We start from the raw sequence: 17080 nt of genomic DNA, 5'->3' as shown, positions 1-17080 counted from the left end.
AAATATGGCGCTTCTAGTACACTGTAGGCTACTGTGTACCATGTAGTGTAGTTAATTGTTTTCATTGAATTACTCTGCCATGTACCTTTGTAGATTATATATTTTTGTGTGATTGGGATGGCACTCTCCTAGATTGTTGTTACTTAAACTCTTTACGAATCACATCAGAGTTAACTGGCCTGCATCACGATTGCTAGCCACGTTAGCCATATAGCTAACTTTTAGTTTGTAAGCGACCAGATAAGGTGAGTATTTTCTAAAAGATTGTGTACTTTGATTCTTAATAGCCTAGCACATATGATCATTTTCTACCAGTTAACGTAGTAATGACCGGTGTAGAATAGCCTCTAGCTTGATATAGGCCTAGGTTAGCTAGGAAGATCCAGCTAAGGCAAGTGCACTTTTATTATGGCTTCAGTCATCTGTTTTTATTGATGTGTTCAATCTTCCCACTTGGTTAGAAAGTTTGCGATGTTGCTCTGACATAACATGAATTACTATGTAATGACAGCTGATTAGCAACAGAATCCACTTACCTGAAGACACTTATTCAGAGAACTTTTCAGAGTGAAGGGATGAATTGCATATTGTTCAATCAGTGCATGAGCGAATTCTGTTGTTCTCCAGGAACTGATATAGAGGGTAAGATGCATTGACAGTTTAGGTACAAAAGAAAGCTTGATTCAGTTGGATGGATTTAGCCATTATGTTATATTCTATGCCATATAGTGTGAACTTTCTATTCTGTAATGTATTAATATAATTGGACTACTTGTTGTCACCAAGGAAACCTCCAAGATGGCCTCAGGGAACGCTCAGGGTCCTGAGCTGAGGTCGAGTGCGGCATCCCGTACCACCAGTGGAGAGGAGGATATTGCTTTAGATATGACCACCAGTGAAAAGGTACCACTTTCAAACAATGTACATTACTGTCTGCATAGCTGCACAGACAAACCTTGTGTGCTTTGGAGGCACTTTGACAAAGCTGTTGTGTCATTTTGACAGGTTGTGGATCTTCTAAACCAAGCTGCTCTGAGAACTACAGAAAATAAACTTGTAGACCTGAAGCAGGTGTGTGGTATTTACATGGCTATTTGTTCGAAGGCATTGAATATCGGAATTAAGTCATTTTTAAAATATGCCATTTTTAAAAATGCGTGCAATGTGTGAACATGTTTAGTAATTGATGTTATCGTTTAGGTCCAGGAACTTATCATCAATAAGGATCCTTCACTGCTTGACAACTTTCTTGATGTGAGTATTTGTTGACAAGCCTTCAGGTCTTCAGAATCTTTATATGGTTGTCTTGAAAGTAGTTTGACTTGAATCCTCCATCAGTACATAAACGTGACATGGATATTTTTTGTAATTCTTACAGGAAATAATAGCTTTTCAGACAGATAAATCTATGGAAGTAAGGAAATTTGTCATTGGCTTCATAGAGGAAGCATGGTGAGTTTTTTTAGGTGACTTACAAGTAAATAACTCAAGTGATCATGGACTACACTTATGTTTACATGACATCTAAAAAATGTTCACTTTGTTCAACAGCAAAAGGGACAATGAGCTTCTATTGAAGCTTATAGCCAATCTCAATATGCTACTTAAGGACGAAAGTGTGAATGTGCAGAAGAAAGCCATTCTTACACTTACTCAGCTTTATAAAGTAGCTCTTCAGGTAAAACAACATTCCAATCACAAAACCTCAGTGTACTGTACAGGTATACTCCATAATATTGAATAATACTACTACTACAATAGCTGAGTCCAATTTGTGTTTTGTCCAGTGGCTGATGCGGCCCAAGGTGGTCTCGGACATGCAGGAGGCCTGCTGGAACATGGTCACTCAGATGAAGGAAGAGGTTCTAGCCATGCTGGACTTCGACAACGATGGGATACGAACCCACGCCATCAAGTTCACAGAGTCTGTGATCATCACCTTGTCGCCACGGACATCCGACTCTGATATCCCCAAGAAACAAGAAGGAGATATCACCCTGGACAAAATCCCTCGAGACCATTCATACATTCGCTATGGTGGGTAGGGATAACTGCGTTATGCACTGTCCATTCTTATGCAGAAGGGTGACTAACGTGTTTGTTAAAGATGTGTGGAATTGGTACAGTCATCAAACTGACCATTCCTCTTCTTCTTTGGACTCCTTGAATTCTTGAATTTCCCCTTGGGGATCAATAAAGTATCTATCTATCTGTCTATCTATCTCCTGTGCAGATACTCTTTGTGAGGAAGGGAAGTCCGCGCTGGATAAGCTGCTGAAGTTCATGGTCCACCCAGCCATCTCCAGCATCAACCTGACCACAGCCCTGGGCTCTCTAGCCACGCTGGCCCGGCAGCGGCCCATGTTCATGTCTGAGGTGGTGCAGGCGTACGAGACTCTCCACGGTGAGTTCATTTCACACAGTCATGGTTGTATGTAAATCCTAATCTCATGAGTGGTGTGTTGCTGTTGTAATAGCTTTGTGTGTGTGTGTGTGTGTGTGTGTGTGTGTGTGTGTGTGTGTGTGTGTGTGTGTGTGTGTGTGTGTGTGTGTGTGTGTGTGTGTGTGTGTGTGTGTGTGTGTGTGTGTGTGTGTGTGTGTGTGTGTGTGTGTGTGTGTGTGTGAGAGAGAGAGAGAGAGAGAGAGAGAGAGAGAGAGAGAGAGAGAGAGAGAGAGAGAGAGAGAGAGAGAGAGAGAGAGAGAGAGAGAGAGAGAGAGAGAGAGAGAGAGAGAGAGAGAGAGAGAGAGAGAGAGAGAGAGAGAGAGAGAGAGAGAGAGAGAGAGAGAGAGAGAGAGAGAGAGAGAGAGAGAGAGAGAGAGAGAGAGAGAGAGAGAGAGAGAGAGAGAGAGAATGTATGATCACCGATAGACAACAGCCTGGTTGCCTGGTGGAAAAAGCTGTGACTTCGAGTTATTTCCAAGCCCAAAATGAATGAGCTCACTCACGTTTCCTCTGTCCACAGCCAACTTGCCCCCGACGCTGGCCAAGTCCCAGGTGAGCAGCGTGCGCAAGAACCTGAAGCTCCACCTGGTGTCCGTGCTGCGCCACCCGTCCAGCCTGGAGTTCCTGGGCCAGATCAGCACGCTGCTCTTGGACCTGGGCATGAACCAGAACGACATCAACCGCTGCACGCCCGCCCCGCGGGAGCGCAAGAGACCCCACCTGGAGCACTTCTCAGAGGGCAAGAAGAAGATCAAGATGGGTCAGTCAGAGCACATGTTGTTTGTTATACTCAGTGCAGTTTCTTGGTAGATTTTAGTTACTCTCCCAGGGTGCCTCTCATTCGTCTTTTTATATATCCTCCCTTTCTTCCTCTGTCCTCGCTCCCAGTGATCTAAATAAAGAATGATGGGATGGTGACAATGGGATAGACTATCCACTGCTAGTTATAGATCAGTGGGAATGAAGATCGAGGAGAGAGGTTTTTGTGGGGTTTTCAGGGCACCTGTGTCTGATGTGTGTTGTGTGTTTTTGTCCCTCAGAGCCAGCTGCGCTGATGGAGGACGACGAGGATAAGGAGGAGCCTGCCCCAGCCTCCGCCCCCAAGCCTGCAGCCGTGCCGCCCCCCCAGTCAGCCATCGACGTCACCGCAGACTTCCTGTTCCCCCTGCTGTCCCCAGACAATGTTGCCAATCTGGTGAGGCTACAGAGATTGAGATTGAATTCTACATAACATATTGACTATGATGTTTTGCCAACCAAACTGCCCCTAGTTGCAGTGGAGTGATTCCACTAGAAGAAATCCAACCAGTCTTATTAAAGAGGCTTCACTGTTGTCCATCTAGGTCCTGATCAGCATGGTGTACCTGCCCAACACCATGCCAGCCTCCTTCCAGGCCACATACACCCCAGTGGAGTCCGCAGGCACGGACGCGCAGATCAAACATCTGGCCAGGCTGATGGCCACCCAGATCACATCGGCAGGAATCGGACCAGGTGGGCAGGAGGTCCGGGTGCAGGAATATCAAATGCCCTCATTCACATATGATCTACAGTAATTTCCTGCATATAAGCCGCATTGTGTATAAGCCGCAGGACCAGTGTTTTATGCAAGTTAAAAGAAACAAAGCCACATTAACACCATATTAACTGTCCCCCTGTATTAACCTCATAGCGGAAGAAATTGAGCAAAATCAATGTATAAGCTGCGGCTAATAGTCAGGAAATTACGGTACAGCACAGTATCTGAAACTTTCGTATAGCCGTGAAAGTTCTTGAGTCATGATACCACAGGATGGCAATCCCATGTTTTTTGTGCAACTAAATTCAATCTAATCGATCTAACGTGGTGATTCCAAAGCCATTAGCAAGTGTAGTCATGGCAACACTTATTTCACACACCTGAACTGCATCATTGTTTCCTCCCCAGGTGTGGAGCAGCTGAAGGCCCGGGCGGAGGACCCTGGGAAGGAGTCTGGAGCTGGTGAGGGGACGTCCGACGAGATGGCCGGCGGGAAAGACCTCATCATCAAGCGCAAAGTGTCGGCCGTGTCCCTCGGCCAGGCCATCTCGGTGGTTGGGGGCAGCTCGGCGAAGAGCGTCCCCCAGTCTGACGAGGCTCCCCAGCCCAAGAGACTGCCCGAACCCATCGTCCCCTCCGTGCAGACCAAGTGAGTCCTTCAAACACACACACACCAGCAGGAGTTAGCACGGAGGTGGAGGAACCGCTTGGGTCACTTGATCTTGGGTCACTTGATCTTGGGTCACTTGATCTTGGGTCACTTGATCTTGGGTCACTTGATCGTGGTTCACTAGATCTTGGGTCACTTGATCGTGGTTCACTAGATCTTGGGTCACTTGATCTTGGGTTCCTTGATCTTGGGTTACTTGCTCTTGGGTCACTTGCTCTTGGGTCACTTGCTCTTGGGTCACTTGCTCTTGGTTGGTTGGTTGGTTGGTTGATGGGTTGGCGGGCCACTGACGTGTTACTCTTCCACCCCCCAGGACGGCTGCCACCAGCGGGCGTAAGAAAGTGTTCCGATTGGCTGATGTGGTTCAGCCTTTGACCGAGGCCCAGATGACCAAGTTGACCAACTCGGCAGTCCAGCGCATTCTGAAGTCGGAGAAAGCCATTGCACGCAGTGGAATGTCCCATGTGAGTCATCAAATCATCTCCATCAGCATCATGTTTCTCTTGCTTTTCAGTGATCCAGTGCAAGTCATTTTATCAGTGGGTTTCTACATCATGAAGCACTGAGTTTAGGTTTACCATTGTGCTTTCCATGAAGCTATAGGGACTCAATAGCCAAAGCATATCAACCAAGAGATTGCATGCACATAGGCCCCCTCTCTCCTCGATCTTCGGTCCTCCAGGTTCGTTCCCACTGATCTATAACTAGCACTGGATAGACTATTCAATTGTTGCTGCCCCATCATTCTTTATCTAGATCAGTGGGAACAAGGACCGACGAAGGAAGGGAAGATATATAAAAAGATGAATGAGAGGCACCCATAGACCCTCTACCATACAGTATAAAGGAAGTTGTTCCTTGTGTTTCCAGGTCAGAGTGAAGTTGCTGGCCCGGTTGGCGACCCAGTTTGAAGGGGCGATGAAGCAGGACATGTTCGAGTTCATCCTGGGGGACATCCGCAACCGGAGTGACCTGGCCTTCGCCCTCCTGTATCAGGAGTACAACATCTACCTGAGCCAGCAGCCGGTCAGCACGCTGGACAGCTACGAGTACTGCCTGTTCACACTCCTCTCAGGCCTGCAGGAGAAACCAGAGCAGAGAGACGGGTGAGAGCACACACACACACACACACACACACACACACACACACACACACACACACACACAGCACGCAAACTTTATCATCACCATACACCATGTAAAGCATAACACATGCGCGTGCACACACACTTACACACACACACACACACACACACACACACATACACACACACACCACGCAAACTTTAACATACCATGTAAACCATAAAACATGAACACACACACCATGCAATCCGGCTTAACCCCCACACCACACACACCACGCAAACCTTAAGACACACATACATGCGCGCACACACACATATCTAAAGAACCGCTATGCTCATCTTGTGTTTATAAATATCGAGATAAATATCATCTCGTCATAAAGCAACCTGTATTTTCAGCTCATCAAACAAACACACGCAAATGTTCCAATCCCGTCACTCTCTTCTTCATTTCATGTATTCCCTTATATTATTAGTCCAGTGTTGGATTAGCTGACCCCTGGGCAGCATGTTGTCCTAGCACACGGTTTGTAATTCCCTTCCTTAAGCTGTTCTTCTCCACCTCTTCCAGACTGTTCACTAAGCTGGTATTGGAGGCCCCGCTCATCACAGAATCTGCACTGGAGGTGATCCGGCGGTATTGTGAGGATGAGGTGAGGAGTATTGTTTTGTCACGTACGTCTGGGAACAGTGGAAAGACAGAGAGACCATTCTGACTTTAATGGTTGTTAGTGGAGTTGGAGATCCACATGAATGTGAGCAGGAGGTGCTAGCGTATGCTCTAATCGTGTGTGTGTGTGTGTGTGTGTGTGTGTGTGTGTGTGTGTGTGTGTGTGTGTGTGTGTGTGTGTGTGTGTGTGTGTGTGTGTGTGTGTGTGTGTGTGTGTGTGTGTGTGTGTGTGTGTGTGTGTGTGTCCAGACGCGGGTGTACCTGGGGATGACCACGCTGAAGGAGCTCATCCTGAAGCGCCCCTCCAGACAGTTCCAGTACCTGCATGTGTTACTGGACCTGAGCTCCCACGAGAAGGAGACGGTACGCTCACACACTCCATCCGTTTCTCACACACTCCATCCGTTTCCTCCACATCATCCTGACTTTGCACATGAGTGGCTGATAACCACCTGCTTATTTTAGAACATCACTACTAGCTTTTAGTAGTAGTTTTAAGTAAACATGCTTTGAATCCTTTTTGTAGGTGCGGTCTAGTGCGCTGTCCTTCATCAAGCGCATGTATGAGAAGGACCAGCTCCGGGACTACATTGAGCGCTTTGCCCTGAACTACATGCAGCTGCTGGTCCACCCCAACCCCCCTTCCATGTTCTTCGGAGCAGACAAGGACATAGGTACCCACACCAAAAGAACTACCCACATGACATTCACACGAGACATCTTCCACTCCTACACAGTCCACTCAGTGGTCACTGGAATTGTATTTGTATTGACATATCTAGGGTTGCAAAGGGGCGGAAAATTTCCGGTAAATTTCCGGAAACTTTCTGGAAATTTCCCATGGGAAGTTAAGCTAGGGAATTTTGGAAATATTCAAAATGAGAAACTTTTATGGAATTACAAAAAATTAGGGAATTAATGGGAATTTACGGGAATTTTGTTTTTTACTAGCAGCTTACCTTAGCTAGCCAAGACTGCCGTGAACACTGACTGAACTCGACTTGTTACAAAAATGTTTAATGAATTTATTTTAATCCTCGGTTGGCCAAAAAATACAGACATTACATTCATGTATGACCTCAAACCTCACAGATTGTGATTATTTTAAAAGTGCCAAGCTAAATAAGACCAGTAGCCTAATATGACCATATGATTATTAACCATCCCATTAGAGCTTATGCAAAATTACGTTCTTCCATTTGCATGAGGACAACAGTGATGACACGCCAAGAACTGGGCGACTGTTCGCAAACTTCCCCCAGTTTCTCACTAGTTATTCCCACATGAGATAATGTTTGCAATGGCATTTTCACCAGGAAAATTAGGTTTCCTATATGTCTAGTAGCCTATGTTGATTGTTGTGTGCATGTAATCGACCTGTGTGCAAGGTAAAAATTAAACTGAATTTGCATTACATCAGGTTGTTTTAACTAACATTATGCTGAAAGATATTCTGAAAGGTTTTTTCCAACTACATTAAGGTCTCTGTTATACACTAACTTGCCAGATACAACATTTCCAGTTTATTCCCATTAATTCCCATTTATTCCCGTTAATTCCCGTATATTCCCGTTAATTCCCATGGAAAGTTTCCAACTTTGAAAATTCCCGGAATTTTGCAACCCTAGACATATCACACCATAATACAATTATATTGGGGCTTTAATACAGTCAATTAGGATTCAAAGTATATTTTATTCATTGATTGTTATTTAATAAATGCAGAAGCAACTTCGTGACCAAACACTAAACATCGGTGTCTGTCTGCTCCTCATTCTTTTCACCCGTCTTACAGGAATATTTATTATTTGTTGCCACGGTCCTGACCGGGACTTGTAACTCTTGCTTATTGACGGTATTGTCCCACAGAGGTGGCCTCTCCCTGGACGGAGGAGACGGTGATGCAGTGTCTGTACCTGTACCTGGCCCTGCTGCCCCTCAACCACAAGCTGGTCCACGAGCTGGCGGCCGTCTACACCGAGGCCATAGCGGACATCAAGAGAAGCGTCTTGCGGGTCATTGAGCAGCCGGTAAGACCCAGTTTGTTCTTTTGTGGCAGCCCATCTAATGCCTTTCGTTCTGAAAAAACTATGGTTGGATATACCTGTAATATAGTTCCCCAATTTTTACACTAGTTATTCATGCTTAACTTTGATTTTACGCGTTGCTTTTTATTTAGTATTAAATCAATTTGTGCAGTGTACTTTTGTTTGCATGTCTTACTTTAGAAAAGCAACATTAGATTTGACCCATAACATTCACTCATGTCACATGGCCATCATTGGTGTGAGCACAGATCCGAGGGATGGGCATGAACTCTCCTGAGCTGCTGCTATTGGTGGAAACCTGTCCTAAGGGGGCGGAGACTCTGGTTACCCGCTGTCTGAACATTCTCACCGAAAAAGGTAGTTCAACATATTGAATGTGCCAATGTCGTAAATGGTTCAGCGTGTGTCTCAAACGAAACCGGTAAAAAGATTGAGGTAGATTATTATGGGCTAGTTCACTGTTTCTGACCTACCACCTCCTCTTCCCCACAGTGCCACCATCTCCAGAGCTGGTGGAGAGGGTGAGGGACCTCTATCACAAACGAGTGGCAGACATCCGCTTCCTGATTCCTGTCATTAATGGACTTGAGAAGGTCAGTCTTCCCTTCCTATACATCACACATGTTCTATACATCCTTTTAAAACGTTACACTGACAGCTGACCACGTGTGTTTGTGTCCACACAGACGGAGGTTATTCAGGCCCTGCCCAAACTGATCAAACTGAACCCCACGGTGGTGAAGGAAGTCTTCAACCGACTGCTCTGTGCCCAGCACAGTAAGTGCTCGTCTTTCCCAGTCCAGAGGCATCCAGACTCACACAACACTAGTTTATAAACGCACATTTGTGTGCTTTAACTTACTCATATTTGAACTGTGCTCTGTGTTCTAGGTGAAGGTGGTTCCTCAGTGTCTCCAGTGACGCCTAGTGAGCTTCTCATTGCCCTGCACAATATTGACTCAACAAAGTGTGACATGAAGTCCATAATCAAAGGTAATAAAGCTCACTGTGGAATTACCTAACACATATTCAAGTGTGCAGTTTATTTTATTGTTCTAATATAATGTGTGTGTGTGTGTGTGTGTGTGTGTGTGTGTGTGTGTGTGTGTGTGTGTGTGTAGCCACAAACCTGTGCTTTGCGGAGAAGAACGTGTACACGTCGGAGGTGCTGGCTGTGGTGATGCAGCAGCTGATGGACCAGAGTCCTCTGCCCATGCTGCTGATGCGCACCGTGCTGCAGTCCCTCACCATGTACCCGCGCCTGGGCGGCTTCGTCATGAACATCCTGTCCCGCCTCATCACCAAGAAGGTGGGGCTCATGTAACGGGTGCTAGCTGGTTAGCTATGCTGTGGAACGTTAGTAAACCTCACTCCCCGACGCTTCAAGAGCGCTGCTGGCATGAAAGCTAATAGCCTGGGCTTTTAGCTGGATTGTTAGCGCGCTCGACTCCCGATCCGTGGTGCTGCTGTCTCGCGGGTTCGAGCCCAGGCGTGTGCAGGGCTGGACCGCGGTGGTTCCACACAACGCAGGTTACACACACACTCACACACACACACACACACTCACACACACACACACACACACACACACACACACACACACACACACACACACACACACACAAGCACAGCATGCAAAAGTACACCTAGTCACTTAACCTAGTGTAAATACTTATGCATATGTGTTTAAAACATCATATTTTAGCATATAAGTATCACTGGAAGAAGCCAGAAGAGAACAGACTCTTGTAGAATGCACATGATACACAAGTGATGTGTATTAATATGTAAAGCATTGCAGATGAGTAGGTGTTGATTCTTGCCAGACGGTTGCCCATAGTCTGATGTGTGCTGCCCCCTGCAGGTGTGGAAGTACCCGCGGGTGTGGGAGGGCTTCGTGCGGTGCTGCCAGCGCACCAAGCCGCAGTCGTTCAGCGTGCTCCTGCAGCTGCCCCCGGCCCAGCTCAGCAGCATGTTCGAGCGCTGCCCCGAGATGAGGGAGCCCCTCCTGCAGCACGTGCACGCTCTCACGCCACACCAGGTAAACACTCACCTGCCCTAACGCCACACCAGGTAAACACTCACCTGCCCTAACGCCACACCAGGTAAACACTCACCTGCCCTGTCCTAACGCCACACCAGGTAAACACTCACCTGCCCTAACGCCACACCAGATGAACACTCACCTGCCCTAACGCCACACCAGAAGAATACTTATGGTTATGGCTATTGTATTTTGCAGATTTAACAGTAGCCACAGAGGATTTTACATTTTTATTACCAGTGTTGTCTTCACATTGTAATTTTTTTGTTCGTCAGATTTGTTACTTTTATACTGAGATACATGTTGCTCATAAGCTTCCCATGCTGCTCTTCCTCTCCAGCAAGCTCACATACCGCCCTCCATCATGACGGTGCTGGAGGCAGACAACAAAGAACCCGAGCCAGAACCTGAACCAATACCCGTGCAGCCTGTGGAGGTACCAGAGGTGTGTAACATTCCAAGAACAGATACGGAGACAATTTACTTCATATTCAAAGGGGGGAATAGAAACAAGCACCAGCGGATAAACATCATGGTCGCTAATTTGAGGGATGTAGCCTTAGAAGGACTGATTACTTAAATGATATAGCCTCCTTGTACCACAGCTAAGTTGATGTTGTTTTCCCCAGGCTCTTGTGTCTCAGGTACAGACACAACCTGCGAGCATCTTACCAGAACAGCCAGCAGAAGTCAAAGTCCCGGTGGTGATCCAGACTGTGGAGCCGGTCCATCCTCATCCTCATCCTCATCCTCATCCTCATCCTCATCCTCAGTACCCTCCCAGCACGGAGGAGGAGCCAGAGGAGCCCATGCAGACGGAGCCCTCCGCCGCCCCCCCTCAGGAGGAGCCTGCTGAGCCCGTGCCACAGGTAAGATGCTCACATAGAGGACTGCTGTCTCCAGGGCATGAAATTGGCACCCGCCAAATGCGGGTGACTCTTGTGATTGGCAGGTGAAACTTTCAATTTACCTGCCACATTCAGGCCCTGGGTGTCTCACACGACAACAGGTCATCTGCTGTTCTACCTCCTGTTCTCTATCTGCTGTTCTACGTCATGTTCTGTCTGTGCTGCTGTGGTTCTGTTGGGGCTGGGATTCACGGCGGATTGTTCTTTCAGCAGGAGGAGGTCACGGAGCAGGAGCAGGAGCCGAGCGCCTCTCCAGCGCCCCCAGAACAGGAAGCAGAAAACCCAACAGAGGAAGCACTTCCAGAGCATTCCGAAGAGGCTGACCAACCAGACGAGCAGTCTGAGGAAAACGTCATGGAAACAGATGCTAGTGCAGCAGATGAATGATTTTTTTTTTTTTTTTAATGTAGGTCATCAAATGCTGAATTAGTGTTTTTTGTTCATTGTGAAATACTGAAAATAAAAAAAGGAAAAAGGAAAATCTCTTTTGAATTGTATGATATCTATACTCCTGGTACTGTCCACTCGCACATTATGGGATGGAGAAGACTGGAGAGGTCTCCTTTCAGCTGAGCGCCGTTTGTATAGAAAATAATATTTTTCTTGCACATTCACAGATGTCCACCTGATGGAGCTGTATCACTAGTTATTATGTGGACGTCGATGGGGCTCGAGTAAAGATAAAGAAATGGGCTATTTTATTGATCCTGAAAAAAAATCACAACAGCGACAGCGCATGTAAAACATATCTAAACCATGAATTAGAACACACATAAATCACAATAGCGACAACGCATGTAAAACATATCTTAACCATGAATTAGAAGACACTTACATTTGTAAAAAAAGACGTAGAGTATATTATAAATAGGCATATATACATTTTGTCATCGATTTGTCTCTGCATTTTATTTATTGATTTTTAAATCAGTTTTTCTGCTTGAACTTTCACCATAGGCTAGGTTAAGGGCCGGTTTCCTAGGTTTACATGGAGTAAACCTGGTCCTAGATTAAAAGAAAAAGAAAACGCCAATATTTCATGCATTTGAAACTGTTTCCCGTGTATCCCCATAGAACGCTCGTCAAACTCATATTTTTTGCCCACCAACAGTGACATCACGACAGAATTTTACTACGTAAAATGGAACTAGAATGTTCGACAAAGTAGAATTTTAGCAGGCAAGGTAACATTTTATGAGTTACTGTGTAGCCATTACTTTCACCGTCAATACAAGCACGTTTACCAAAAAACTGAACGAAAATCCGACATAACTGCTACGAGAAATAATAGAGGACAGTTATATGGTGAGATATACGTCAACTACATTCAAATATGTATTTGTATTTGTAACACGAAATTAAAATATAAACTTTTGTGTTAATATTGAACACTCGCACTCGACAAAACAGGACAGGCCTGTTGGCTAGCTTATATCTTTTCAACGTGGAAAAAGAAAAAAGTTCACTTAATGTAGAGCTAATTTATCTGGGTCCTTTCCCATCTTAAGCTCATAGTGTATCAGCATGGAGGAGAGCTGGAGGCTCCTCTTAGAGGCCAAGGCTTTTCAAGAGCGGGCCTGGCTGGAGGCACGAATAGAGACCAAAATGAAGGAGGTGAGAATAATGACTCTTGCCATTTCATCATATAGTTTTTTTAGATCTGAAAGCTTGTTGTCACACCTGATTTGCTGTAGTACATTTAAAGTTGTTGCAGGAAGGTCCCACTGACAGGCAGTGTAGGCTATATAATCTAAATAATTCAGAAGTTTGTCCTATTACAGATGCACTCCCTCATGTTGGCTGATGTGGAGTGGAAGATGCGCTCTTTCGTTAAGCTGCTCATGGAGCAGGAGAGTAGAGCTGGGACTGGACCTACTAGTGCCGGCTGCACAAGCTGGGCCATGAGTCCCGAGGGTAAGAAGACCAGGAGCAGATGGAGAATTAGAAATAAAAAATGATCCTATAAAAAAATAACAAAGACTTATCATCTCAATATATGGATTTACGAAATTAACTTAGTACTGCTAACTAGTCTAGGACTGGTGGTACTGCACTTTAATCATAATACAATAGGCTACATTTATTTTATTGCCTATAGCCTATTAAAAGTGTATGGCATTTATTCTGCTTATTCAAAGAGCGGGCTAGACTTGAGCGTTGGGAAAAAGAGGAGGAGGAGGTGAGAGAGAGAAGAAGAAAGTTGAAAGAGGAGGCAATGCCAACAGTAAGCCTGCAGAGGGTGAAGGTCTGGGAGGCTTTTCACCCAGGTGGGTGTTACACATTGGTGGTGGTTGAAGTACTTGCCTTCACTTTGTGTACCTGGATAAGCGCTATAAAAATGTGATCTGTTTTGTATGTCCCACACAGACCCCCGGGTGCCTGAGGCTTGTCTAAGAGATGAGAGGGAAGTGAGAATGACAGCAGAGCAATGGGAAGCCATTGAAAACGAGAAGAGGAAGGAGATGAGGAGAGAGATTAGGGAGAGATCGGCAAAGCTTGATAAAGAGAAACTGCAGGAGGACAGAAAGGCACTTGAGGTGGAGTGGAAGAACTTGGAGAAGGAGAAACGAAAGACAGAGGAGGAAAGGAAAGAGATGGAGCGACTGGCAAAGGTTCAAGGGCAACAATTAGAGAAGGAGAAAAGGCGGGAGAGTGAGGCAAGGGAGCGAGAGGATGCTCTCCGAAAGAGGGCTCTTGCGAACGAGTGTGAGCTTGAAAAGATGGGCCTGGAGAGGATGAAAATAGAGGTGGTGCTGAAGGAGGTGGAGACCCAAAAGCAGCAACTGCTCGAGAAGAGGAAAAAGCTTAAAGAGAAGGTAGCTAAGGAGAGGAGGACAGTGGCGACAGACAAACAGCGTCTGAAGGACGAGTGGGAGAAGGTTGCGGAGGAGAAAAGGAGAGTGGAAAAGGAGAGGAGGGAGCTGGAACAGAAAGAGGTAGAGCTTCAGAGGGCTCAAGAGATTGAGAAAAAGCAGAGGGAGTATAAGACTCCGATGAAAGAGATGGAGAAAGAGAAACAGAAAACTGAGAGGAACAGGAAAGAGTTGATGGAGGAGAAAACACAGAAAGGAAACAAGGAGGGAGACGAGGTGAAGCAAAACATGGAGATTACCGAGACAGTCGTTAAGCAGGGAAAGGCTGTGGAGGTTGCTCAAGGTAAGACTGAGACGGCCAGAGTTCATGATGATAATTCTTGGGACTCGGATGAAAGTAACCGAGGGGAATCATCGAAACCAAGGGCCAAATGTAACATTGCCTTGATGAAGGCTGGATCCCAGGAGAGCCCAGTGAAGGAGCTACCAAAGCCTGGTGCCAGTGCCCAGGACAACGAGGACAACTCCTGGGACAGTGATGAGGACGTGGTCATCCCCAGTAACGCGAAGGCCACAAGGGCTCCGACTACTCAGAAGGCAACTCCACCACTGAAGCCAGGAAATGTGCGCAGCGTGCCAGTTAAGAACACATGCACCAAGAAACAAGGCAACGCTCTGAATGATGCCGAGCTGTTCGATAAGGAACTCGAGGAGTTTGAGAGAGAAATGAAGGTCAACAGAAAGCCCATGCTAGCCACAACTATTCAGAAGGCAGCTGTACCAGTGAAGGCCTCAGTTGATGCGGAGTTGCTTGATAAAGAACTCGAGGAGCTTGAGAAAAACCTAGCAACTGGCCCGAACAACAGAAAGCCTATAACTGCCACGAATATTCAGAAGGGAACCGTACCAGTGAAACAAGGAAATATGGGCAGTGTTGCAGTCCAGAAAAAAGCACGTGTCACGAAACAAACCATGACCTTAGATGATGAGGACTTCAGCGATGACTTGTTCGATACAGATATTGAGGAGAAGAAAGCCACGAGGAAACCAGCAAAGGAGGATCCGGTTGACACCGATGCCATTGAAAGAGAGTTGGAGAAACTCAATGAGGAGTTAAAGGATCCTAAAGGAAGCGCGGGGTCCCTTTATAGTCAACGTGACAAAAGAGATTATGAGTGGAAACACAAAGACCACCAATATCAACTCAATTCAAAGGGTGTGACTGGCAGTAACCTGACAGGTGTTAAAACTCCTGAAACCCAGAACCCAAAAGAGAACAGCCCACTGCTCCCCAAAGATGCCATCCATCTTAAATATCTCAAAGGCAGGAGGTTCTGAAGGGGACATGTAGAATCCAAATGACTACGCATCCTTAGCCTATGACTGCTCATCTACAAGCCTTTCTGGATTTGAGCTTTATTCAAATTTTGAATAAAATATTGACATACATTGCCAAATGGTAAACCTTTTAAAATTGAGTTATTATTTTTAATAAATGTTATTTTCATTAATTTTGTTTCTTGTGATGTATCTGGGAGGGAAACACACACACACACACACACACACACACACACAGTTCATAACTGGTCTAAACTATCCCCCATTGACACGGTGTGACCAAGTGTGGTGGTGCAGTGAAAGGTTGAAGTTCTTCATTCAGTCTCAACTTTAAAGTGTAGTGTAGACATGGCTATGTATCAAATCAAGCCCCTAGATTATGAATGCAGACTGCGTGGTGCTTGGTTAATACACCCGTTGCAAGGGACCTGATAAAACCCATGAATAGATTGTCCTTTAAAAGCACTGGGGGAAAAAAAGAGATTATATTCGGCTCCCTGAGTGAAATTATCAAAGTTTGCAGCCTGGCTACACCTTCTAGGAGATCGTACACACTGCATTTTAGTCTCTATTTACTGTTACTGAATTAACTTCATTGTGTTAATGGTCCTTCCTACTTTCACAGGTCTAATACACTGACTAGCAATGTGCTGTGTTAAATTTACAAAGTGTGCTCCATTATGTGTGTTGGTAGATCAACAATGTAGCAAGATACAGTGTAATAAGAGCTTCAAATTATTCTTTACGAATAGACTATTAATTGGGATCAAACTCAGCAGCAAGGATCATAACATGCTCTAAATCCACAAGCCATATGCCTGTGGTCATCCAGCTTCACTGGTATCCTGTTGCCCATCACATTCATTTGAAAATGATGCCCTTCACATCTAAGGCTGTTCAAAATCTCTTTAGGCTTGAAAATACATCGACATGGTTATTCACCACTGTATTAGTTGTACAAATAATACAACTCATTTGAATGTCGATGCCCTGAAGAAGGTCGAAAGCGACCGAAACGCGTTGGCAGGTGGAAAGTACAATAAAGGACTTTCCGGAGTGCCTCGGATCTTCTCTCTTTTTGACATGAATTCATTTGATTGTCACTCAGCAACTGTAGGATGACGGTGGTTTAATGTTTTTTTTCTCTCTTTTTTTTTCAGAGCTGGATTATATTTTCTATTTATGTTATAAGACAGGAATAAAGAAAAAATCTAACAGTCATCAGTTTACTAGAGTAACCCTCTCAGATTATATCACATGACAGAGTCTGGTTAATCTTTTTATATTAAACTTTGGGACCCTCATACATATGAGGTCCTAGAGCATACTAGTCTATTTATACATATTGATTTTACACAATTGAATTTGTCCAATAGATTAACTGATATGAAATCTTGTAATGTAATGTAAATTTAATTTTATAATTACTCACATAATATCTTTTTATGTTCTATGCAAGTCTGCCGCAAAATCAACATTTTGGGTAATAAATAACACCCTAGCAATGTTTGTGAAGGTGCTGTAGAGACTCAACATGAC

General features: G+C 45.2%; 1 protein-coding gene across 1 annotated transcript; it reads left to right on the top strand.

Moving 5' to 3' along the window:
- sympk (symplekin) lies at positions 1–11877 on the top strand. Its single transcript, XM_062546894.1, has 27 exons — positions 1–245; positions 787–903; positions 1006–1071; positions 1201–1254; positions 1379–1452; positions 1552–1678; positions 1788–2037; positions 2234–2404; positions 2964–3203; positions 3484–3638; positions 3787–3937; positions 4371–4611; positions 4946–5096; positions 5503–5738; positions 6292–6373; positions 6640–6753; positions 6917–7064; positions 8260–8420; positions 8687–8795; positions 8931–9031; positions 9125–9215; positions 9330–9431; positions 9560–9747; positions 10303–10479; positions 10823–10927; positions 11112–11351; positions 11601–11877. Exons 2-27 carry the CDS (start codon positions 799–801, stop codon positions 11775–11777), a joined length of 3816 nt encoding a protein of 1271 aa, XP_062402878.1. The 5' UTR covers positions 1–245; positions 787–798; the 3' UTR covers positions 11778–11877.
- Positions 11878–17080: the final 5203 nt, after the last annotated feature.

Source organism: Sardina pilchardus, chromosome 10 (assembly GCF_963854185.1).
Source record: "Sardina pilchardus chromosome 10, fSarPil1.1, whole genome shotgun sequence".
Lineage (NCBI taxonomy): Eukaryota > Metazoa > Chordata > Actinopteri > Clupeiformes > Clupeidae > Sardina > Sardina pilchardus.
This window is presented reverse-complemented; position numbering and strand designations above follow the sequence as displayed.